The sequence below is a fragment of the Carlito syrichta genome, unplaced genomic scaffold (genome assembly GCF_000164805.1).
Source record: "Carlito syrichta isolate Samal-C Ts95f unplaced genomic scaffold, Tarsius_syrichta-2.0.1 Scaffold307299, whole genome shotgun sequence".
NCBI classification, from domain to species: Eukaryota; Metazoa; Chordata; class Mammalia; order Primates; family Tarsiidae; genus Carlito; species Carlito syrichta.
In genome coordinates, this window is record NW_007251395.1 from 124,898 (window position 1) to 150,361 (window position 25,464).

The 25,464-nt window shown below is 37.6% G+C and overlaps 1 protein-coding gene across 1 annotated transcript; it reads left to right on the forward strand.

Moving 5' to 3' along the window:
- The first annotated feature begins 496 nt into the window (after positions 1 to 496).
- On the forward strand, positions 497 to 1,465 carry LOC103266699 (olfactory receptor 2AJ1-like). Its single transcript, XM_008064331.1, has one exon. It carries the CDS (start codon positions 497 to 499, stop codon positions 1,463 to 1,465), a length of 969 nt encoding a protein of 322 aa, XP_008062522.1.
- The last annotated feature ends 23,999 nt before the right edge of the window (positions 1,466 to 25,464 follow it).

Consider the following 25,464-nt stretch of genomic DNA (forward strand, 5'->3'; position numbering starts at 1 on the left):
TTATGAAGGCCTTTACTTTTTATCTTTAAAAGAATCTTCATTTTCTAGAATACCTCTAATACTGAGTAAAAATATTGCCTTTTCAAAGTCTAAAATTACTATAACTCATCTGTTGAAGTTTTGTTATAAAGGACCTAAAGGTGGTAACTGAGTTAGCTATTTAATAAATTAATGTAATACATTTTTTGTCACATTGAATGACTTTTTGTTAATATAACATTAGAATGTTCCCATGTTCCTGTTTTGTTACTATCTGTGACCACAGTTTGTAACAGTAGGTATGTATGCTTACTAAGTAATTCATGACATTAAATACTGAAAATCTTGTATGTTGAGAAATCATTTATAATAGTGAAGAGACCACAGCAAAAAAAGAAGTGGGCATGAATATATTCAGAGGCAACCTGGGAGTAAGGAGGTAGACCAGTTGTACAGTAACACACCATCAGATAAAATAATCTTCTTGCCTGTGTTTTCAGAGCAATGGTGTTCAGCCATGGAAAGAAACAATGAAACTATCACCACAGATTTCATTCTCCTGGGGCTCTGGCCTGAGTTCAGTCACCTTGTTATCCTCATCTGCATCATTCTTCTGGTCTACTTTGTGGCTGTCTTGGGCAATGTTTTTCTCATTCTCCTCATCTGGCTGGATTCCAGACTTCACTCCCCCATGTATTTCCTGCTCAGTCAGCTTTCCCTCATTGACTTGGCTTTGATCTCAACTTCTGTCCCCAAAATGGTCACAAACTTCTTCTCAGGAAAAAGAACTATATCACAGGTTGGTTGTGGAGCCCAGATCTTCTTCAGCTTAACTCTGGGTATTGCTGAGTGTCTCCTGCTGACCCTTATGTCCTATGACCGCTACATCGCTATCTGTAACCCACTGAGGTATTCAGTCATCATGAGCCACACCATCTGTATACAGATGGTCATTGGGTCCTGGGGAGGAGGGTCAGTAACTTCCCTGGTTCACACAGCTTATGCCATGCACTTCCCCATTTGTCATCCCCGAGAAATCCCACACTTTTTGTGTGAAGTCATGGCTCTTCTAAAGCTTACTTGTGAGGACATTTCAGTTTATGTGAAGTCAGTTGTTGTCTCAAGCTTTCTGGTCGTTCTTATTCCTCTAAGTCTCATTCTGGTCTCTTATACCCTCATTTTCCTTGCCATCCTCGGCATGAATTCCCCTGAGGGCAGGAACAAGGCTCTGGCCACCTGTTCCTCCCACCTTTGTGTGGTTAGTCTTTACTTTGGGCCTGCTATTTTGGTCTACATGAGACCTGGCTCCTTTAACACCCCCAAATTGAATGAGTCTCTCTTTATGTTTAATGCTATCCTTACTCCTATGCTTAACCCTCTCATATATAGCCTGAGAAACAAAGTTGTCATAGCAGCAGTGAAAAATATAGTCATTAGTAAATGGCCCCTGAGAAAGATAAAAAGTCACCTGGGTTACTGTATGTGATTATTTTATCTCATGTTAGCATATCCCTTTCTTTTTTTTCTTTTTTTCTTTTTTTTGAGTTGGAGTCTCACTCTGTCGCCAGACTGGAGTGCAGTGGCCGCTTCTGGCCACCGCAGCCTCTACCTGCTGAGCTCCGGCGATCCTTCCGCCTCAGCCTTCCAAGTAGCTGGACCTACAGGTGCACGCTACCACACCCGGCTAATTTTTTGATTTATTGTAGAGATGAGGTCTCGCCAAGTTGCCCAGGCGGGTCTCAAACCCGCGGGCTCAGGCAATCCACTCACCTCGGCCTCCCAAAGCGCGGGATTACAGGCTGAGCCACTGAGCCCGGCAGCATATCCCTTTCAATTGCTTTCAAGTCTTTAGGATTTGACAAATTTTGTCATTAGATTCATAGAAATATTAGATATCATGTGCTTTAACCCTCTTTTGTAATGACAAGTGTTTAGTTAATTCAACAGAAATGTATTATATATTGTGAATATATATGTACTGAAATTAGAGCACCTAAATGTATAAAGCAAATATTGGAAGAATTGAAGGCAGTAATTGACAGCAATACAACAAGAGCAGGGAATTCAAAGTCCAAATACATTAAGTGGATTGAACAGCCAGATAGAATATCAATAAATACCTGACTTGTATAAACCAAATGAACCTAACAGATATATACAGACTTTACACCCAATAGATGAAAATATACATTCTTCTCAAGAGGACATGGAAGATTCCTCAGGATAGACCATATGCTAGATAACAAAACAAGTTTTTTTAAAAATAGGAAAGTTAAAATAATTTCAACTCTCTTCTTCAATCACAATGCAAGAGGAAGGTCACAAATACATAAACCCAAACAACACACTTTTCAGCAATCATCATGTTGAATAGGAAATCTAAAGATAAATTTTACAGTCTTTCAAAATAAGTAAAAATGGAACACAATATACAAAACATATGCAGCAAAATCATTAATAAGAGGGAATTTAAAAACAATAAATATTACATTAACAAAGAAGAAAATTTCCTCCAAAAACAACATAAGGTTAAACTTCAAAGAACTAAAAAAAATTGAAGCCCAACATTACCACAAAGTTATCACAAGGAAGGAAATATGAAAATTGGAGCAGAAATGCAAATCAGAGAAGAAAAAATAGAAAAATAAAACAAAACGAAAGTTGTTTTGTAGAAAGATAAGCGAAAGGATTAACAAATCCTTAGCTATACTAAAAAAAAAAGAGAGAAGACTAAATAGAATAAAAAATGAAAGTGGAGACATTACATTGTAGGCCTCAGAAATAAAAAAGATAATAGCCTATTATGAGCAACCACATGCCAACAAACTAGAGAGCCTAAAAGAAGTGAATAAATTCTTAGACACAAATGAACTGTCAAAACTGAAGAAGACATAGAAAGCCTAAACAGATCCGTGACAGATACAGAGACTGAATCAGTAATCAACCTTCCAAACAAGAACATCCCAAGACCAGAAGCCTTCATAGCTGAGTTACACTAAACATGAAAAGAAGATGAATCAAATAATAACAATCCTTCTAAACTCTTTCAAAAAATATGAGAGGGAACACATCCAAACTTATGAGGCCAGCATCACGCTGATACCAAAACCAGGCAAAGATACTACAAGAAAAGAAACCAAAAGCCAATTTCTCTGATAAACATGGATCCATTGTCTCTTGAGAATACTATCAAGCCAAATTCAACAGCACATTAAAAACATCATACCATGACCATGTGGCATTTATCCCAGGGATGAAAGGATGGTTTAACATACACAGATCAATCATCATGAAACAGTACATTAACAAAATGAAAAAAAAAACAACCCTTGATTTTCTAAATAGATAAAGAAAATGCATTTGACAAAATTCAACACACATTCCTGAGTTAGACTCTTAGCAAAATAGACATAGAAGGCTGTACATCAACACCATAAAGACCGTATGTGAAAAGTCTATAGTAAACATTATAATCAATGAGGAAAAACTGAAGACTTTCCCTTTAGAATGTGGTACAAGGTAAGAATGCCACTTTCACCACTTTTCAACATAGTTTAGGGAGTCCTAGCCACAAAAATTAGGCAAGAAAAAGAGGTACAAAAATCCAGTTAGGAAAGGAAAAAGTAAAATTGTCTCTGTATATGACACGATCTTATATGTGCAAAACCTAATAGATCTAAAATTGTTAGAACGATAAACAAAATCAGTAAAGTTGCAGGATACAAAATCAACATATAAAAATCCATAATGTTTTGACAAAAGAAACAATCTAAAAAGGAAATTTTTAAAAATTGCATTTACAATAACAGCAAAAAAGAATAAATACTTAGAAATAAACATAACCAAAAAGGTAAAGAATTGTACACTAAAAATTATAAAATATTGATAAAGGAAATAAAAGAAGACACAGATTAATGGAAAGACACCTCATATTAGTGGGTTGGAAGACAGTATTATTAAAATTTTATTAAATTGAATCTATAGATTGTTACTGCTCAACACGATCTGCAGATTCAATGCAATTCCTATCAACCTCCCAATGGCATCAATTATAGAAATAGAAAAAAAGAGTCTTAAAATTAATGTGTGGGCAACCCCTTCGGGTCTTCTCCCACTGTGGGAACTTTTCTGTTCTCTCAATAAATCCTGCTTTCTCACACACACACAGAAAATTAACATGCAACCACAAAAGGTTCCAAGAATCCAAAGATAATTTGAGCAAGAAGAACAAAGCCAAATGCATCACATCTCCCAATTTCAGATTATAATGCTGGCATTAAAAAAAAGGATTTCAATGGAATAGAATAGAGAGCTATAAACTAAAACCATTCTTCTATAGTCAGTTGATCTTCTACAAGGGTGTCATGAACATACAGTAGGAAAAATAACAGTCTTTTCAATAAAAAGTATTGGGAAAGCTGGATATCTGCATGAAAAAGAATGAACAAGGATCCACATGAAGAAGAATGAGCAAGAATTCTTGTCCCAAAACATATACAAACTTAAAATAAATACATATACCTACACAACTCAAATACAAATGCATAAACAACTCAAAATAAATTAAAGATTTAGATATAAGACCTGAGACTGAAAAACTAAGGGAAGAAATCATATGGAACATGCTTCTTGACATTGGTCTGTGCAATGACTTATTTAGATATAATCCCCAAAGCACAAGAGACAAAAGGAAAAATAGACAAAATTAAATCAAACTGAAAAACCTCTGCAAAGCAAAGACAAGAATTATTCAGTTCAATGAAAAGGCAATCTATGGGATGAAAGAAAAGATTTACAAACCATATATCTGATAAGGTTTTAAAATAAAAAATACACAACTCAATAGCAAAAAATAACCCAATTTAAAAATGGGCAAAACATTTGAATAAACATTTCTCAAAAGAAGGTATACAAATGGCCAACAAATATTTGAAAAAATGTTCAACATCAAGTATCAGGGAAATTAAAATTAAAATCATGTTGTGACATCACTACACACTTGTTAGAATGGCAATTAACAGGGAAATGAGCCTAGTTGTGGTGATTCAGGCCTCTAATCCCAGAACTTTGGGAGATGGAGATGAGAGGATTATCTGAGCCCAGGGGTTTGAGACCAGCCTGGGCAATTTAGCGAGTCTTTGCCTCTACAATAAACAAATAATTTAGTCAGGGGTGGTGACGCATGCCTCTACAATAAACAAATAATTTAGTCAGCGGTGGTGCGTATGCCTGTGGAAGGCTAAGGCGGAAGGATCACCTGAACCCAGCAAGGCTTCAGTGGCCATGAGTGTGCCACTGCACTCTAGTGTAGGCAACAGAGTGAGACTCCAATCTAAAAAAACAAAAACCGAAATCACCAGGGAAATGAGAGATAAGCATTGGCTAGGATATGGAGAAAAGGGAGTCCTCATCCACTGTGAGTAGGAATGTAAGTTGGTTCAACCATTACGGCAAAAAGTATTGAGCTTCGTCAGATAGTTAAATTTAAAATTTTTTTATTGTTTAGCAATTCCACTTCTGGATATATATTAAAAAGAAATGAAATCAAGATCTCGCACAGATGTCTACACTCCTCCATTCATATCAGCATTATTCACAATAGCAAGGATTTGAAAACTGTTAAATATTCATCAGTGAATGAATGGATAAAGAATGGATACTTATATCCTTGAAAAATGATGGTTACTAGGGGCTGAGGAAGGGAGAAATGGGGAGATGTTGATCAGGGGGTATGAAGTTTCAGTTATGCAAGATAAATAGTTCTGGAGATATAATGTTTAAAAATGTGACTATAATTAATAGTACTTTATTATATACTTGAAATTTGCTTAGAGGATATATCTAAAGTGTTCTGATCACAAAAAGGTGAGATGATGAATATGAGGTAATTATTTCACTATGTAGAAGTATATAAAAACATTTAATTGTACAGCTTAAATTTGTATAATCTTTAATAGTCAAATTACCTCAATAAAAAACATATTTTTAAAAAAAAGTTGAAAGGGAAAAGCAAGAAATAATATCAAAAGAAAGAAATGAAAAAAGATTAAAGTAGAAATAAATGAAATAGAAAACAAAAAATTGTTTTTAAGATTAAGCAAGCAGAAACCTGGACTTTGAAAAGATTAGTAAGTAGACAGCTGTAGCAAGAATAACCTTTTAGAAATAAAAGCTTAAAGTAGAAGCTATTTCAGGATCAAAATAGCTTAAAATTAATAATGATCAACAAATTTACATTAACATCATATGAAGACATGTATAATTAAACATATAGATTTTATAAAACTATAAATTGGTACTGTGGTGAAATACAGTCAAAGACAACCAACACTCCAATAATTCAGTTTCATATAGTTTTTCATGTAGGTTCTCTCAAACTTTCATGAAATTATTAATTTCTCTTTTACAAGTTTTTTTTCCTCCAGAAAATAGAGTAGGAAAAATTTTGTGCTTCAATTGAAAACTATACATTATTTACACTAGAGGACACGACTGGGGTATCTAATTTTAATTCTATGGGATCTACTTTACATATGTGTACATTACAGATAAATGACAACAATGCAAAATAATTTTCAAAATATAGATGTGCAAATTCTGTTTTGTGTGACATGTGTTCAATTAACTTCCCTCCTCCACTGTGACTGAAGTCAGTTTTTCCTCCATTTGCACACTTATTTCAATACTTCTGATTTATATATCTACTTTTCAATTTCTTTCATTTTGAAACCTTACCAATTGCCTCATTAATATGCTACATAAAATATTTTAATGTGTTTATTTTTATATCCATATTGAGTCATTAGTTTACCTTTGTTTGAACAATGTCTTTTAAAAAAACATTTATTTTAAAGATGTGGGGTACAATTCAGGGTTAAGTATACAAATGTTCATTATGCAGGAACCCTTTTAGATGAGGTGTGCCCCACCCCCTGGCAGAATCCCACTACTGTCAATCCTGCGTGGCCCCCCTCCCAGCAATTTCCCACTTGAACAGTATCTTTATTTATTTATTTATTTATTTGAGTTGTAGTTTCACTCTTTCGCCCAGGCTGGAGTGCAGTGGCTCACAGCCACCCCAGCATTGACCTTCTGGGCTCCAGCAATTCTTCCGCCTCAGCCTTCGAGTAGCTGGAACTACAGATGTGCACTACCATGCCTGGCTATTTTTTGATTTTATTGTAGAGATGAGGTTTTGCCAAATTGCCCGGGCTGGTCTTGAACCCACAGGATCAGGCAATTCACTCTCCTCGGCCTCCCAAAGGGCTAGGATTACAGGTGGAGATAGAACAGTATCTTTTAACAGTAGAAAAATACTGAAAGTCATCAGTTATGAGTCTACTATAATTCTGACTCCAAAATTAAAGACACCAAAAATGTAGTTTATTTACAAAAACAGATGAAAAAGTTCTCAATAAAATGCTAATTATATGCATACACAATTTTTGAATGTGTGGTCAAATTGAATTTATTTTAAGGAATACAAAGATGGTTCAATATGAGAAAAAAACTCTTCTATGTGTTTGGTTGAACTATCTGTGAATGACTGAATTAGTTCTGATTAGCTGTTAATTAATATAAGAGTGTCTGATAGCAAATTGTGTTTATTTGCACTCTAAATAATAATTATTTTAGCCAATGAATTGACTGAAAGAAAGACCATATGGCTAAAAAATATGAAAGGAAGAGTCTTAGACAATTATACTTCCTTAACCAAGTTCCCTCCCTCAATCATTCAATGAATATGTATTGATGACGATATGTTAGGCACCATACGAAGCACCAGAAAAACAATGTCAAATAAAACAGCCTTGCATTCTACATTAACAAAAACCACCGTCATTTACTGATAAATTACTTTGCCCAAGCTCATTGTTAAGCATGAAGGCACACTGGTGATTGATAAAAGTATTGCCTTTGCACTAACAATTGTCAAATTTTATTAGAAAACCCCATATGCCAGGCACTAATTTAAGTCAGTGATATGCCTTACTGCCTTTAATTCTCAAAGGAGTTGAGTCAGAATACTTTTGAGTAAGTAACAAAAATGCCAACTCAAACAGAAATAAAGAAATTTCTCATTCCTGGAAGGCAGGGGTAGCACAGTCTTGGTAAGGGTTGATTCAGTGGTTCAATAATTCCTCAAGGATACAGATTATTTCCATCACTCCTCTCTGCCTTCCACAGTAGTGGCTTTGTCCTAAAGATGATAGCCCTCATGGTCATAAGATGGTTGCCAGTTACTTAAGAAAGAAATAATATAATAGCAAATACATGGTCCCTATTTTGTGTCAGACACAATTCTAAAGGCTTGACTCATATATTCACTCATTTAACTCATGAAAACTTGATGGAGTAGGTGCTGCTATTATTTTCATTTTATGGAAGAAGAAATTTGGGTATTTAATGGCCTACATTACATTACACTTATTATCCTGTTGCTCTCTTTAAAATGAGAGGAGCAACCTTCACTTCAAGCATGGTGACCTGCCCGTTTCTGAACTAGTCCTTGGCAAGGTTAACAGGATTCCCTATTAAAACTTGATCCATGAAACTGAGAGAGATCATACTCCTTTGAGTCACTAGACTATATAAGGGCATAAGGGAACAAAACTGTCCCTCTGAGAAGGAAAGTGGTTCAGTAAATACAGGGTAAATTACAAGTAGTGTCCATTACAGAAATTCTATGAAGTAGGTGGCATTTATTAGCCCAACTTTTCATATGAGAAAACTAAATTACAGCAGGCTTAAGGAATTTGCCCACCTCTTACAGAAGGCCAGAATGTATCTGATTTTCAGAACGTAAGCTCCAATCCTCTGTGCTATGTTGAAGGTCCTCATAAGAACTGTAGTTTAGTAGAGGGCACAAATAAGAAAAGAGGCAATAACCATACAGTACAATGTGTTCTGTAATGGTGAACACACATGATACTATGTACATATGTAGAAGTATAGTCAGTAAAGGTTTCCTGAAAACAGTTGTACCTAAACTGGGAACCAAAGGCCAAGCATTTGTTAGTCAAGAAGAGAGGCTGGGGGAAGGAGAGAAACACATGTAATAAAATCCATGAGCAACATGGCACTGGGGATTGAAAGGAGCTTAGTGTGGCTTAACAAACATGGCAGAGATTACAGAGAGGAAATTATTAAGAGAGGCCAAAATTGCAAAGTCTTTTAAGTTATTTCAGGAGTGAAAGTAATTCTAAAACTTGAAAGTTCACAATCATCTCTTTGCTGACACATATCAAATGAAATGGAGTGGGTTATATGAGCATCCCCTGAGAAAATTCTCTTTATGCCTGTAGTTCCAGGTTGAGTAGGGTTACCTTGTGCCAAAAAGATTTCTTAGAAAAGGTATATGCATAAACACCCATACTCACCACTCTCTTTGAGTGGGTTCCATTATGTTCATAGAGTGACCACATCTAATGGTGGAATTATATGAAAATATTTATTTTATTTTACTTTTGTTTTGAGTTGAGTTGCACTCTGTTGCCTAGGCTGGAGTGCAAAGGCACGATCATGGCTCACTGCAGTCTTGAACTCCTGGGCTTAAGCGATCCTCTAGCCTCAGCCTGCCAAGTAGCTTGGACTTCAGGCGTGCACCATTATGCCTGGCAGAGTTTTTGATTTTTTTTTGTAGAGATGAGGTCTTGCGATGTTGCCCAGGCTGGTGTCAAACTGTGACTTCAAACAATCCTTCCACCTAGGCCTCCCAAAGTACTGGGATAAGAGATGTGAGCCACCATGCCCAGTTAAAATTGTTTATTCTGAATAGGAACTATCACTGCCTAGCTAATAGCAACTAGGCCAGACCCAGCTGCCAGCTGTTAGCACTGCTTTTCTCTATTTCAATTATCTCATCTTCTGCTGCAGTTATAAAGAGCTGTTGTATAAATTTTCTTGGTGTAAATGTGCAACAGTTTATCTTGGGGTCTACAGATAAAATAGAATCCACGGACTGAAACCCCCTATTTTGTTTAACACTTTATAAATCATAGGTTTACAAAACATTTTAATATTAATTCTCATTAAAGAACATATTATTGTCCCTCATATATGGGAAAAACAGGAAAAAAGTGATTGTGGTTTATTAATTCATGGAAATTCAGATTTTGAAATCATGTATTCCAACCTCCTTATTTAGAAGTGAGGACACTTTGGTCCTGTGAGTCTGTATTTCCTAGCACTTTATTGACCACAGATGGTGTTTTCCTATTGGCTCACTCAGCCTTACATCTACCACACAGGCTGAAGAATCAAGTCAAGGAAAATTTCAAAAGACTAAGCCAAAGCCACTGGGATCTGAGCATATTTCTGGGGGTTTAGGGGGATCTAGGGACTTGAAACCTGCTGCTTGAATTCCCAAAGGTAATTTAGACTTCCCAATAACCAGACTGAAAGATAATTTTCCTGTAAGTCAGGAACAAATGGGAATTCCAAGTTAACAGCCTTTTCTGAGCACCTATGTGGGTAAAGGCCTTGTATGAAGACTTTGCCTGTACTTGGAGCACACACATCTGGGGGTCCGTCTGCTTATTTTCACCTTACCTATATCCTGATGGCAGCAGATTTAATGATATATTTGGAGAAAGGATAATCATAGTGCTTCTCCAAATTGCCTTCATATTAAAACATGGATGGGGAGAAAGGTTAAAATCCTGATGCCGAGGCCATGCCTCCCTGCTCATGAATGAAATCAGGTAACGACTAAGTGCAGCCAGCTTTGATATCCACTTATGAGCTACCACTAATTGGTGCTCATGAAACCATCTCTTAATCAGTGTTTTCACACTTCTCATCTGGGGGTAAGGATAAACCCTGAGGCCTTGAAAAACACATTAGTAGCCTATCCCTGGCATTTCAGATTTAGGAGACCTGAAATCACTACAGTGTCCCAGTCCCTTTAGTGTTTTCAGTAATTGGGCAAGTTGAAAAGGCTCTGCTCCAGAAAAGACACCACAGGAGTAATCAGCACTATTTTTATTCAGTTATATCAACTGTGGAAGGAACAGGACAACAACTCTCAAGTATGAGTTTACCATAATGAAGGCCCTCATGAGCTTTCCTGTAGGCATTTCCCCTAAGAGGCTGGTCCTTTGTGAGGTTCTTAAAAGGACTTGACAGACTTCTCAGTGTGACCCAGCACCTTATTATTTACCTCCCAAGGTGCATGGGGGTAGTGATTAGGTTCAAGGAGAAGTCAAATAAATGATCTTTATGAAAAACAAGACATTCATCCAAATTCCACCACACCTAGAACTCCAGTGAGCAGAACGACAACACCATCGAGGAACCCTGAGAGTTTCAGGCAAGACTGGGCCCTAATGAGAATACCGGTAGGAATGTTTCTTGAAAACGCACACTGAGAACTTTCTAGTTTACTATTTTAACCTCACAAAGAATGATGCTACATCTACAAACCTGTGGAGATACTGGTTATTCAGAACTTAGGTTTTACTATCCTTTATCATTCTGTAGAGAGCATTATAACCATTGAGGTTTTTATCTGTTTTGCACAAAACTGTAACTCTCCCTTCTTCCTCTATAGAAAGCAGTGGTGTCTCCTGAAATCGGAGGAAATAGGAAGTCCTATATCTAGTGAGAATCTAATTTTCTTGCCCAAGTTTATATAAATTTAAAACAGTCTATATATTTAAAAAATATATATTTAGAGTGCCATCTAAACTACACAAAAACAAAATGCTCTGATTTATGAATGAACACCCATGTGTACATATTTACACACACACACACAAACACACACTAGAGAGGATTATAAGTAATTTTATTACACAAAGCAATGACTTATGAAACATATTTATGTGTACTTTTATGTCACCTACACAAAATAACCCATGCTTAACTAATTATGTGCCAATCAGTTTCACAAATGATATACATTCCAAATGTTTGGCCCCACTTCCTCCTCATTTCTGCTTTCTCCTTTTCACACCCTGCTTTGCTCTTCTCAGCAAGTTCTTTTCAATCTGTCATGTGCATTTTCTACACCAACACTGCTGTTTCCCTGGAGAGTTTTGCTTCTCTTTGTTTTTAAGCAGCATATATGCTTTCCTTGCAGGAGCCAACTGACCATGCCTTCTGTCCTCTTAAGTCTGGCTACACACTTGCAGAAGTATTCTGCTGTGATGCCTCCAGAGAACCCCGTTTCTCACTTCTTCCCAATACCATGGTCTACCCTAGAATTCCACTTATAATTCACCAGTAACCTACTCATATATTTATTATAACGCCAAACCACCTGCTCAGAAATAAGTGGAAAATGAAAATTTATTCCTCTGGCTTTCACTTAAGCAATTTATTTCCTTTTGGACAAGAGAAAAATGATCATAAAACTTTCCCCCGGAATTACTCTGACCTGCCTGAATAATCCAAGTACTTAAATCTTCATTTATGGCTTTAGTTTCTTGTTTTATTAATAATTATATTAAGCATTTGCCTAAAATAGCGAATAAAAATTCCTGTTATCCTGTTAACTTACATACACAGGGTATTGTCGTTTGAGAAGAAAATACACTTGATCAGGATTCATTAGTGTCCTGTACATGGTTTTTGGTCATTAGATCACTTAATTTCTTGGAGTATGACTTTCCTCATCTATAATATAGGTGGAAAATACCTGTTGTCTATATTCCAGAGAATGCTTAGGTTGATCCAACAACATGATTATGTAAACTGTAAAATCCAACACAAAAGAAAGCAATTAAATAACTGGAGCTTGTCTAATAAGTGCTTATTTCTTCTAAATAGGTCTGTATCAGCCACTCCCTGAGCTAAATAATTTTCATCCTGGGATCCCAACTACACTGTACAACTAAAGAGAGTATGAACACTGCAACTCAGTGAATGAGTTAGACCATGTTGAGACAATTAAAAAAAAATAGACAGAAATCTAAATTCCAACTTCCTTATTGCTTTCTTGGAAAAATCACCATGTAACATGCTTTTGTTGCAAGGGTCATATCTTCTCTAGACAACCAGTCATTAGGGGAATGATCATGTCTCCTCCATGGTGGTTCCCTGAGAAATAATACTGACATTTCTGTCCCTCATTGAGCTACTTCCTACCAGCTCAGAATCCAAAAAAAGGAAGGGACAAATAGTCCTTAAAAGTCTGTGTTACTGGGACAACAGTCAAGGTATGACATATTAAATTTCATTTATAATGTCAGCCAATTAATATGACCAATTTTTTAAAAGAAAGAAAATTGGGTCTCAAAATCCCCAAAATACTGGTAAACTTAGAAAACAAAGAAAAACCAATAAAATTACCAACTTGAACATAAGAATATTAAATCAGTTAGGTTTGGCATAAAATTATCTTAGCATCATAGAATGTTTAACTAGATAAGGCATTAAATTTTATACCACTGTTTTTTTAGCTATTTTGTTGAAGAAGCAATGGAGAGTCTACTAGTTAGTACAAAGAATGACAGAATAGGTTGGGTGTAGTGACTCAAGCCTGTATTCCCAACACTATGGGGGGCCAAGGTGAGAGGATTGCCTGAGTCTAGCAGTTTGAGACCAGCCTGGGCAACTTGGTGAGAACTTGTTTCTAAAATAAAATAAAAAAATTGGCTGGGTGTGTTAGTGCATGCCTGTAGTTCTAACTACTTGGAAGGCTGAGGTGAAAGGATTGCCTGAGCCCAGTAGGTAGATACTGGGGTGGCCATGAGCGTACCTCTGTACTCCAACCTAGGAACGGAGTGAGACTCCAACTCAAAAAAAAAAAAAGAATGACAAAATAGGATTTTCTTGGTAAAAATAGTGGCTTGTTGTTTAACATGGTAGTAGAAATGGGCTCTGATAAGTAAAATTCAATGTATCCCTAATATGTGTATTAGTTTAAAAATATTTTAGAGACACCACCACTCATGCATAAAGTATGGGTATATGTATCCCTTACTTTTAGGTCTGAGGATCCAGGCTAACTCCCAGCCAGGCCAAGACAGCCTTAAATTTGAGATTTTGTTTGTTCAATGCTAGCTTTCTGGGTGGGAGAAATCTGTCTTTCATATCTGGTGATTGTCTTTAAAAATCCTTTCTGTAGGAGGTGGTGAGATCAGCTAGGAGGACAGAAAGCTGAGGCTTCCCTGAGCTCACAGAACAAGTCTCATGGAGTTTTTTGTGAGGTGCCTTATTATCCATGTTCAATTAATAAATGTCTGCAGGTTTGGCAGAATTGGCCTGAAACTTGCTAACTTGTTTCAGGTTAGGTAGTGAAGTCACAGGAAAAAGTGAACCCTTCTTCACTTTAATACCTCAATTGTTGTCTGCTTCTGTAGTCTTTAGCACACACATGCAAAGTCAAACACTACACACACACACACACACACACACACACACACACATTCTGTGTCTGGCTTAGGTAGATTCACAATGAGGAGGAGTAAAATTTACGCCATAGACCTATCTATGGAGCTACTGATTGGAAAGTTTGAAATTGTGGGACAACTAGTCGATTATCTATCAATTCGTTAGTATGACTGTGTTCTCCAGAATTTATCAGAAAAGTTCACTGAAGCAATAAATTATTCTGGCATTGGTAGATCCTTAAACTTTCATACAGACGAATCAGGTTGCTATTCAGTTTCATTTTGATGGCCATCTTTATGTAATTTTGAGGCCCATACTCTCTTGGGAGTAATACATTTTAATAGGAAATGCAGTTTTAAATCACCTAGGCATTCACAAAATGTATGCATATCAGGATGTATAACAACATTTGATAAGGTCTATAGGTTTCAACTTATCAATATGAACAAATGGCACAGCTAACAATTGTAACTATTTTATGACTATTTGTGATCACAGGTTCAGAGTTCACTAGATATGCAAAGTCAATTCAGTGAGTTATGCAGTCAGGAGAAAGGATAAAAATCCATCAATAAATGTGTCTGGCTGGCTCAGAGAAAAATGTAAGAGAACCCCAGATGTCTCTAGTGACTGAGGGAACCCCTTACTTTGGCCAGGACTGGCCTTCTTACAATGTGGTCCACATCACCAGCATCACAATAATTTGGACTTTTCTTGGAAATGCCAATTTTTCTATCCCACCCCAGATCTAAATCTCTGGGAGTGGGCTCTCAAATCTGCATCTTGGCAAGTATTTCATATGTTTCTAGTGCACAGTAACATCTGCATGCACAAGCCAGACCTCAAAGGGGCTCAAGAAACCAACTAGAAAGAGCAGATTGAGGCAGCAGCTCACACCTGCTGGCCGAGGAACCTTGACAACCTCAAAGCAGATGCTATATGTGTTCATGGAGCTCTCTGAGGTTAAATAAAACTTTATCTGCAAGAAATACTTTCAGGGCTAACAGAAGTTACTCATTTCTCTCAGATGTTGACAGATTTCTTTTTCTGGCGTGCTATTCTGACTAGAAAGTCAGAGGGCAACAGGTGCAAACTGGAGAATCATTTAGGGGAGTTCTATAAATAAAATAAAATAAAATAAAATAACATTTGAATTGGGTCGGAGATACAGTGAATATGAACATCCACTTCATTAAAAGGTGTGTAGTTTCTCACTCTTCTACTTGGAGTTTAACAGAACCCATTCTACTAAGTCAACAAGTGTTACTAAGGCCCCACTATGTAGCAAGCATTCAATGGTCCTTGCCCTGAAAGATCTTCAAATTCAAGTTAAGCACGTGATATCTGGGTGTTACAGAAGTAAAGTTTTTTTTTTCTAGGAGCCATATTAAGCCAATGTTATACCTGAATCATAAAATTAGCTTTTTATTAAATTTTTTATTGTACAATGCCAAAATTGCTTTTGAATTTGCCATGAATATGAGAAAAACGCATAATGTGGAAGATTCTTCAAATTCACAAAAGAAAAGAATTAAATGTGAATTAGAAAAAGTGGAAATAGAAGTGGTTAGAGCACTAACCACTAACGGGAAAAAATATAGTAAATGTAACTTTTATGTTCTAATTATTAATTCCTCTCCTGTCATTTCAATCTTTACAAAGCAGAGAAAATTGTCTGTAGTTCTGAAAAAAAAAAAAGCTTCCATGCTATGACACCAATTACTACATTTTACGACCTTGCCTTCTCTGCATGTGTGTTTTGAAAGCCTTCAGTATCTTTCAGGTGAAGCTGTTAAGGAGAGAGCATGGAGACAGGAAACAAGACGCTGAGCACCGACTTCATTCTCTTGGGCCTCTTCCCTGGAATGAGACATGTCAGTGTCCTTGTCTCCGCTGTCCTCCTGATTTATACCGTTGCCATCACAGGAAACACCACTTTGATCCTCCTCATCTGGGCAGATCCCTGCCTGCACACCTCCATGTATTTTTTGCTTAGCCATCTCTCCCTGATTGACCTAGCTTTCATCTCTAGTATAGTCCCCAAAATGATAATCAATTTTTTCTCAGGAAAAAGGAAGATCTCTCTGATTGGCTGTGGGACCCAGATCTTCTTCACCTTGACTCTGGGGATCGCCGAGTGCCTCCTTCTGACCCTCATGGCTTATGACCGCTATGTGGCTGTCTGTCACCCTCTCAGATACCCAACCATGATAAGCCACCAGGTATCTCAGCAGATGGCCATCGGGTCCTGGGTGGGCGGGGCTCTGGCATCCTTGGTCCACACAACCTATGCCATGCACATTCCCCGCTGTGGCCCCCAGGAGCTCCACCACTTCTTCTGTGAGGTAAAGGCCATCCTGAAGCTGTCCTGTGAGGATATCTCTGACTATGAGAAAGGGCTGGTAGTGACCAGCATTATCGTGGTTCTTCTGCCTCTAAGTTTCATTCTGACCTCCTACACACTCATCTTTCTTGAGGTTTTAAGAATGAACTCCCCAGAGGGCAGGAACAAAGCCCTGACCACCTGCTCCTCTCACCTGACCATGGTCACCTTTTACTACGGCCCAGCCATACTAATATACATGAGGCCTGGATCAACCCACACCCCCATCCTGAACCAGGCTCTTTTTATGTTCGACACCATCCTCACCCCCATGCTGAACCCCCTCATCTATAGTCTGAGGAACAGGGAGGTGGTGGGCGCACTGAGGAAGATGCTGGGAAGGTGGCCCATGTCAAAGCTAATTCGCTTGTCTCAATAGTGAACATAAATGTTGGAGTTCAAGTAACTCTAGGGAGTTTCAGGATTCTGGGAAACTTATTGAGGCTTTCTGTGTTGCCATTTTCCCATCTTTAAATGTCAGGCTTTTCTTATTCCTGCCTCCTGACAATGTCAGCTTTAATAAACCATCATGGATTTAGTTTCTCTGAGCACAGAGAAAAATAAAGCTATGCCACTTCTAAGGAAATGCATCTATATCACAACTGATTCTCCATATGGTAATGAGCTTTCAGCTAACCCACTCAGCTTGCTTTATTTGTGCCATCTGGAATGAAGAGGCTCGGGTTTCCCCTGTTTCTTCTTTTAGGTGAAGCAAGAAAAACGTAAGAAAATTGCAGTGTGCTTCGGAAGAAAATAAAGAAATTTATCTGAGACGACATATTCCCCTACCTTTGGTACCAAACTTCCAAATGAAATGCCAATTAATTTCAAGCCTTTGAGCCAGTGAAATACTGAAAGCTTCACTTAATGTCACCGATATGTTCTTGGAGAGTGTGACTTTAAGCAAAATGACATAAAGTGAAACCAATTTTACCACAGGTAAACTGACATAAACAAGAGTTAAGTTCCTATGGCATATTTCTGTTCATAAAAGCATCACCAAACTTCTAAAAAAAGATCCAGAACCCGGATCCAGAACACGGGCCAGGCTCTGTGGCTTGGTCTGTAATCCCAGCACTTTGGGAAGCTGAGGCGAGTGGATTGTCTTAGCCCACGGGTCCCAGACCAGCCCAGGTAACTTGGTGAGACCTCATCTCTACAATAAAAAAATTAAAAAATAGCCCAAAATAGTAGCACATGCCTGTAGTTCCAGCAACTTGGAAGGCTGAGGTTGAAGGATCGCTGGAGCCCAGCAGGTTGACACGGGGGTGGCTGTGAGCATGCCACGGATCTCCAGCCTGGGTGACAGATTGAGACTCCAACTCAATAAAAAAAAAAAAAATAGGCCAAGATCCATAACCGTTGTAAATATTAAACAGTGAAATAAATATGAGATATACATACATTTAGGAAACATAATACAAAATAATGACCCAATTTTTGGTGACTTCAGAGCGACAGTAGTCACAGTGGCAGTGGGTTCAGCCAAGGAATGACTACCTGCCCAGGGGATGCTCTAGAGGGCTCCTCCTACCCCCACACGGCTCAAAACAAGCCGTAATAGGTATGGTGTCTGGCTGAGTGTTTTTGTGCCTTATTGTTTATTGTCATGCATTTGTATGATTATCTGAGGGGTAATTATTTTTTATTTTACAATAATTTATACTCATCATTCATTTTCCACCTGCTTATTTCAGTTCAGGGTCACAGGTGGCTGGAGCCAATTGTGGTGGCTCAGAACACAAAGTGGAAACCACCCTGGGCTGCACACCCACACACCCTAAGACTGGAACAACTTAGACATGCCAGTTCATCTAACAGGCACCTCTTTGGGGTGTGGGAGGAAACTGGAGTACCCAGTGACAACCCCCGACACAGGCATGGGAGAATGTGCAGACTCCACACAGACAGTGGCCCTGGCAGGAAATTATTGCTTTTTTCTCCTCAACGTTATAAAACAAAATGAAACAAACAAAAAAAAACACCCCACCTTGAACAAAATAACATTATTCAAGGACTTGCTGTAGAGCAAGAGCAATCATTTTCTAAGAGTCATCATTTTTGTTCATGCAGTAAGACACAGAGTAGTGTCTGTTACCATCAGATATCTACTTTTTTTCCTGGTCTCTAGCAACAATTGTTTCTGAATGTTCCTTTTCTGGCTCCTTGCTTCATCACAGTCAACCACACTCTCCTCAGCGTGATTTTCCTCCAGTCTACTCTCGGTCCCCACCCTCTACCTGGATCCAAGTTCCTTCTTCAGATCTCAATTCGATATCTTTCCCTCTACACAGCCTCCCCTGCTCCTCCCTGTGAGGACTCAGTGATGCTGTGTCCCTCTAGGACTAATGTCTCAACTCTGTGTGTCCTATACCTTGCAAAATGCACACAATATGTATTTGATGAGTGGACTTACTAATGAACATGATTAACAGAACCAGTGAATCCTATTATCTTTCAAATTCTAGATTGAGAGGGGATAGGCGCCTTCCCTAGGTCACCCTCTTAAGGCTTCTGGTTTTCACACAAGTTGCCAGCATCTTCTCCAAAATGATCACTCAGTGCTGCTCTATCTTCATTTTCTTTGGGTGCACATGAAAAAACTGAGGTCTAAATAAGTTTGCTGACTTGAGTAAGTACAGGGCTACTGAATGACAGAACCAGGGCACCAAACCAAGTCGTCCGGGCTAATGGAGAGTTACACCATGCCAGTCATTGGGGCCAACAAAGATGGAGATCACTGGTGCAGGGTGTGGGGGAGGACTGATGCAGCCCCTTGGCTTGGTGGCCTCGGGCAAGTTTTCTGGTTATTCTTCTATGCTTACTTTTCCTCTATGAAATGTGAATGACATATATACCTGTAAGATTTTTCATAGCATTAGGAATTATAACTATAAAGAGTTGCTAATCAATAAATGGAAAGTATTATATTATTATCCTTTTATCACACTTAAACATTCAATTTGATGAGACCATCAATCAAACCAAATCTTTAGATTTGTGTATTAATGTGCTGCATTAGCATTATACAGGCATGCACTCAATATATATATTGGTTTAGACAAAGTAGCTCGATTATTGTGTTACATTTATTCTTATTGTCAATGGGTACATAGCGACAATTAGAATAACAGCAACAATTAACAGGGTTATAGAACATATGATTTATAGAAGCATAATTATGTTTCCAGCCTCCTAACCTTTTTATGATGTTATAAAAAGAATATCATGACTAATTCACCTGCTTCCTACACAGTGCTAGACAAGTGTAAATGCCCAAATAAATACAGTATGAAACAACTCAATAGCATTTTATAGTCACAAACTAAAGCAAACATCAGAAATGAGGAAACCCAGGCATGGTCTCATGTAACTGCTTCATGCTAGTCCCTAGTAACATGTTGGAATTTAGGTGATTTTCTGTATTTTAACAATTGCATTCTTGTTACAAATAAATATGCAGGTTGCTAATATATTTGTAAACAACACTGAGTGTACTATGTATGGATTCATATTCCATACTGTGGTACACATGTATATCTTCTTTCCTCACTACCCTCTTTTGTCCTTGGCAAGCATTGCTTACTGACACACTTGATATTTATAATGACAGCATTAATCAATATGTATAGAACTTATAATTCATAGATACACATCTCTAGCCTCCTAATCCCTACGAGCTCACTCCCTCTCCCATGTATGAAGTTTGATGTGGCTAAGGGGCTTGGCCAATGTCATGAAAATAAAGACATAAACCTGAGACCTCCTAAGTTTTCTACTTTAAATTCAGTGTCTTCTTAATTTGACCATATGAACAAAATGAACAAAATAAATGTTTCCCAGTACATTTTTGACCATCAAGTTTCAAATAAGTGGTTAGTCATAGAACTGTGAGCTGGACGTGAGACTCAGGTAGCCCCAAGGGAGCTGTGTGATTCCTCCTCCTGTCCAGTCTTCTTTAAAATGTGTCCTCAAGTGGACACTGCCTTGGAGCTCTGTCTTATGGGTGTAGACTCCTTCTGCCAATGTCAGCATGGAGCAACGGGGTGGCCATTTCAGGGCTGTCACTCATGGAAAACATGATACAACTCTCTGTGAACTCACTGATTTTTTTATTACATTTAAGTTAACCAGTAATATCCCTGAATCTAACCCCAAGCTGCACAGTGAGAAGTCTGCAACAAAGTCCACCCACTGAGGAGCTTGCAGTGCTAGCTCTGAGAAACATTACACTGCTGATCAGAAGAGCTGCAAGAGAGCGACTACAAACACGTTGGCACACATGAAACACAAATCATTTGTGAATTCATAAATCATAATGTGATTTTTACATTCCCAATAAAGCCAAATGACTAATTTTACAATGCAAAATTTAAAATCATTTTATAAATTTCAATGTGGTTTATAAATCACAATCTGATGCTTACATTTCTAATACAATGACTAATTTTGCAATCATTGAATTTCTCTCAATGAAAGAATTCTCTTACAAATTCAGTCTCCCATTAAACAACTTGTGTTGATTTCTTGCAGTTCTCTAGAATGGAGATACTCCTGGACTGACACTCTCTCCCAGGCATATACCCATGTGTCTGCCCTGTCCAGATCCATGGTAGACCTGCAGTACCAGCTTTGAGGCACCCAGGGAGGAGGCTGATGTCACATACATGAATGACAATAAATAGGAGGGTCAGTAGGAGGGAACTTCAAGTCATAGAGCAAGAAGACCAAGGAGGTGGAAGCATAGAAGGGGGCTGGGAGCATGGTAGGGGATAGGAAGGGGGCTCAGGGGTGGGGAGTATAGTTCCCTGGAGATAGACTTCTAGAGTTCAAGCCAGGCTCCACCTCTTATTAACGTTTGACATTAGACAAATTATTGAATGACTCGAAACTCAGTTTTATATCTTATAATATGAAAATGATAATAACAGTCCTTGCATTATTGAGTTGTAGTCAGATTTTGATGAGTTAATATTTGCAAAATCTTAAGAAGAATTGAGGCTCATAGGAATTTCCTTGCAGGTGATTGTCACACAAAATAAAAAACTAAAATAGCATTTGCATAAGAAGGGCTATTCATCATATGCAAATTCCTCAATGAATGTTGAGATAAGTTTTAGAAAATTTACTTATCAGGTACTTACCAAGCCTAAAGCACTTATTTGGATTCTTTTCTCTTAAATATTGTATTAGAAAAATAAAATAAAATTTATTTTAAAATATACATAAATTACATAATTTATAAAACATTTGGGGGAACAAGGGGAACATAAATAACACTGTGCCCCAGAAATGGTACAAACACAAGGTCAGAGGGTTAGAACCAATATGAGATCAGAAGTGACTTCTCTTGGTGAGTGGCCGTTTTTGATGGTGTGAGAGGAAAGTTGGGAATTCCACTGAAGCCACTGACAATCAGTGTCCTTGGCTACCACCTCAGCTAGCACCTATAAGTCAGATCTCTCTCCTCTGCTAAATACAGACTCCTCCCCCAAATCAGCCAAATCACAAAATCTTCAGTCTAATTGTGTCTTACAGTATGAACTGGGGTTACATTTTTGGTTAACTTGCATATACCAAGCCATCCATTATCAGTGAAATCACAGTGAGTACATGTTAACTCAACGTTAGCTACTTTGTGATACACCTGTCTTCTGAAGGTTCATCTCAACACAATTATGGACCAACTGAGGTGTATTGTTCATATCTTCACATGTATTATTTTATGTAACCCTCGCAACAACTCTATGAAAAAGACTATTGTTATCTCCAACTTGTAGATGAGGAAACAGGAGCTTGGGAGGTGATGAAACCCGCCCAAGGTCACACAGGTAGGAAAATCTGAGTTCAAACCCAGACTCACTTCTCAGCCACCATACTGCTGATGAATTACAGCTCTGCCCTCTGACACCTGAACTAATTACCTGCTAGGGCTGGAGTGAGACAACATAATCTCTGGAGGGCCCAAGGCATCTTTCCCAGTCCACAGTCTTATTTTTAATCTCTGATTCATGGGCTACTAGGCACATCCTGGGTTTGATGTGAACTTCAACAGAAGCTGTTCAGAATAAATTCTTACTACTAATGTCTCACTAGATGAGCAGCAAGGTACGAAGGGAGATGTAGAGAATCCAGAATCCCTAGGAGGGTACAAGGTAAGACACGTGCATGATGACAAGGTAATTCAAAACTGGAGAAATGAGTCATTATTCCTGGGCTCAAGAGGGAGGCATGAAGGTTAGAATCAATCTGTGAGGTGTGTGTAAGGCAATACCCACAAAATACTTGGAAACAGCTGCCAGCTCTATGTTAGAATTTCAGGAAAAGTTGAAATCTTGAGAATTCAGTGAATGGTCAGATTCCAGGGCAAATACCTGATAGTTGCATGTGTCTTCTTTGTTTACATGCACACAGTATATAATGGTACTAACCCAAACAGCTACTAGTCAGTTAGAAACTTGCTTGTCCAAGCAAATTAGTTAAACCAATTATGCATAAACAAAAATTAAATCCTTGCTCTCCAAAGATAGGGTTTAAATACATCTTTGGTGTTTCCTAGGCTTCAGAAAGAGATTCTAAGTAAACCGAGTTTCAACAAAGCATTTGGATCATTTAATATGCACAATAATTATTTGAAACATTGACTATATGTTTATGTATTTAACAGTATATGCTCAAATTCTTGCTTGAATTTGTAAATTCAACATATACTCATGAATGCCTATTATGAGACCAGTCAGAGCTGTGTAGAAGCTTCTCCCCAGCAGCTCTTTAGAGAGATGGCCTAAGCTCATTTACTTACTTGACACAGTGCTATCAGTCTGAAAAACACCTTTCCCATCTTTCAAACTTAGAAATATTTAAGTGATCATCATATACGGAGCTGGAAAACTTCTGTTGCCTATTTTGACTTTGCATTGGTCAATTCTACTCCATCCTTAGACAAGTTCCTCTCTATGCCACACTCAGTTACTATAGTCATTATTAGCAATGCAGTGGGTGGCTGGGCAGCTGGAGATAGGAGTCAACAGGCCTCTGGATCTGCAGTGGGTGGTGCCAGCAGGTGATGAGTTTCTTAGGAGCAGAAGTAAGCAGCGGGGGCATGGAATCAAAGTAGTATGCATACAAATCATATTCGGCTAGAAACTTCAAATTTCTACACCCCCCCCCCCACCATTTCTCCCACTATCAGCACATACAAATATAAAACCTTCTGATTTTCTTGCGTATCCTTTGATTCAGTTGTTCCATAAATATTGATAAAGAACTTGTATGTGCAGGCACTTTGTAGATACTGAGAATATGGTGCTGAACCAATTCTTTGTCCTGGAGGAAACAACTTCATGGGAATGACAAAAATCAGCAGAAAAACATGCACATAAATGCTTCTTATGATCATAGATGGTGATAACATGTAAGAAAAAATATAAAACATGGGAGAGGAGATGAAGCAAGCCAGTGGTAGGCTTTAATAAGAAGTATTCAGGTGAAAACTCAAGAAAGAATGGAAGGGATAGTTTTTCCCCTCACACCTCTTTACTTGGGACTTTCTATCATCATCCATCTCTTCTCTCTTTTTGGGAGATTTCCTTTTTACCCTTTATCTCACCTTCTTCTCTTTTCCTTAATATCTTTCTACTTAAATTGGCAGGCATAATAAACTAAATTATATATTTTTATTGGATAATTGTGTTTCTTATTTAATTTAAATGCAAAACAATAACAATCATTGTATTTATATATTTTTAAGGCAAGGGCAGTTAAAATATTTTTACATGAATCAAACAATCCTTAAAAGATGTTCTTTTTGTGCTCTTTATTTGTTCTTTGTCGTTCTCTCAAAAAGTAGCTCTTTTTTAGAAGACAAGTTTTTACTTCTCCAGGATAAACAAGACCTCTGTCAATTAGCAAGAACATAAAAAAAAATCTCCTCCAGATAAGATTAAAATTATGATTTAATTTAGAATTTCTAGAAAGAAAATAACATTCTTCAGTCACCCCTTGTCAATTATTGAAAGTCCTTAAGTCTAACTCAACATTTCCAAAATAGTGTTTCATTAAACTTAACCAGAAAGTGTTAATCAATGTAATTGGGGGTGGGGGGTAGGCGAAGCTTAGTGTCAAACTATACAAGATTCTTGGCAAAACTTGAAGATCTTTTTTTAACTGCAAGATTTTCTAATTTTTAATATGCATATATATGCATATAGGGACCTCCAGCAGAGTAAGCAATGTTTTATACACCTGTTTTGCAGAATTGTATGGATCTGAGTCTGACAACTTGTCCAGATATGCTCCTCCAATGTCATTAGAGAATAGGCAAAAAACTGATGCTTTAATTCTATATCTACGGGGCAGTTAAAGACTAAATGGATATAGTTATATATATGTGCATTTGGCATAATGTTAACAAATATTGAATACTGAATGGACTATTCTACTGTTTTCATGATTATTTCCTAGTTCTGGGATGTACCATTCTGATGTGAGTTAAAAATGTTGATAAGTCAATTAAAAAACAATGCAAAAATGAAATAACGAATTTCTATTAATATTGCAAATCCATTCCTTCCTGATGCTATTCTAGATCAAGACAATTCTTTGGCTTTCACTGTTTTTCTTAATTTTTGTTTGCCTCAACCTCATCCGTAAGGAGATGGCACAAATGCAATAACAGAGGAACAAAGCCAAAATTTTAGATAAGATGATAAAGAATGTTCTAGAAGGATCTGCTCATATGGGTTTATGTAAAAATATATAAAGTT

Bases quoted from the DNA above. Each gene is read 5' to 3' on its own strand.
- LOC103266699 (XM_008064331.1), top strand. From the start codon at position 497: ATGGAAAGAAACAATGAAACTATCACCACAGATTTCATTCTCCTGGGG.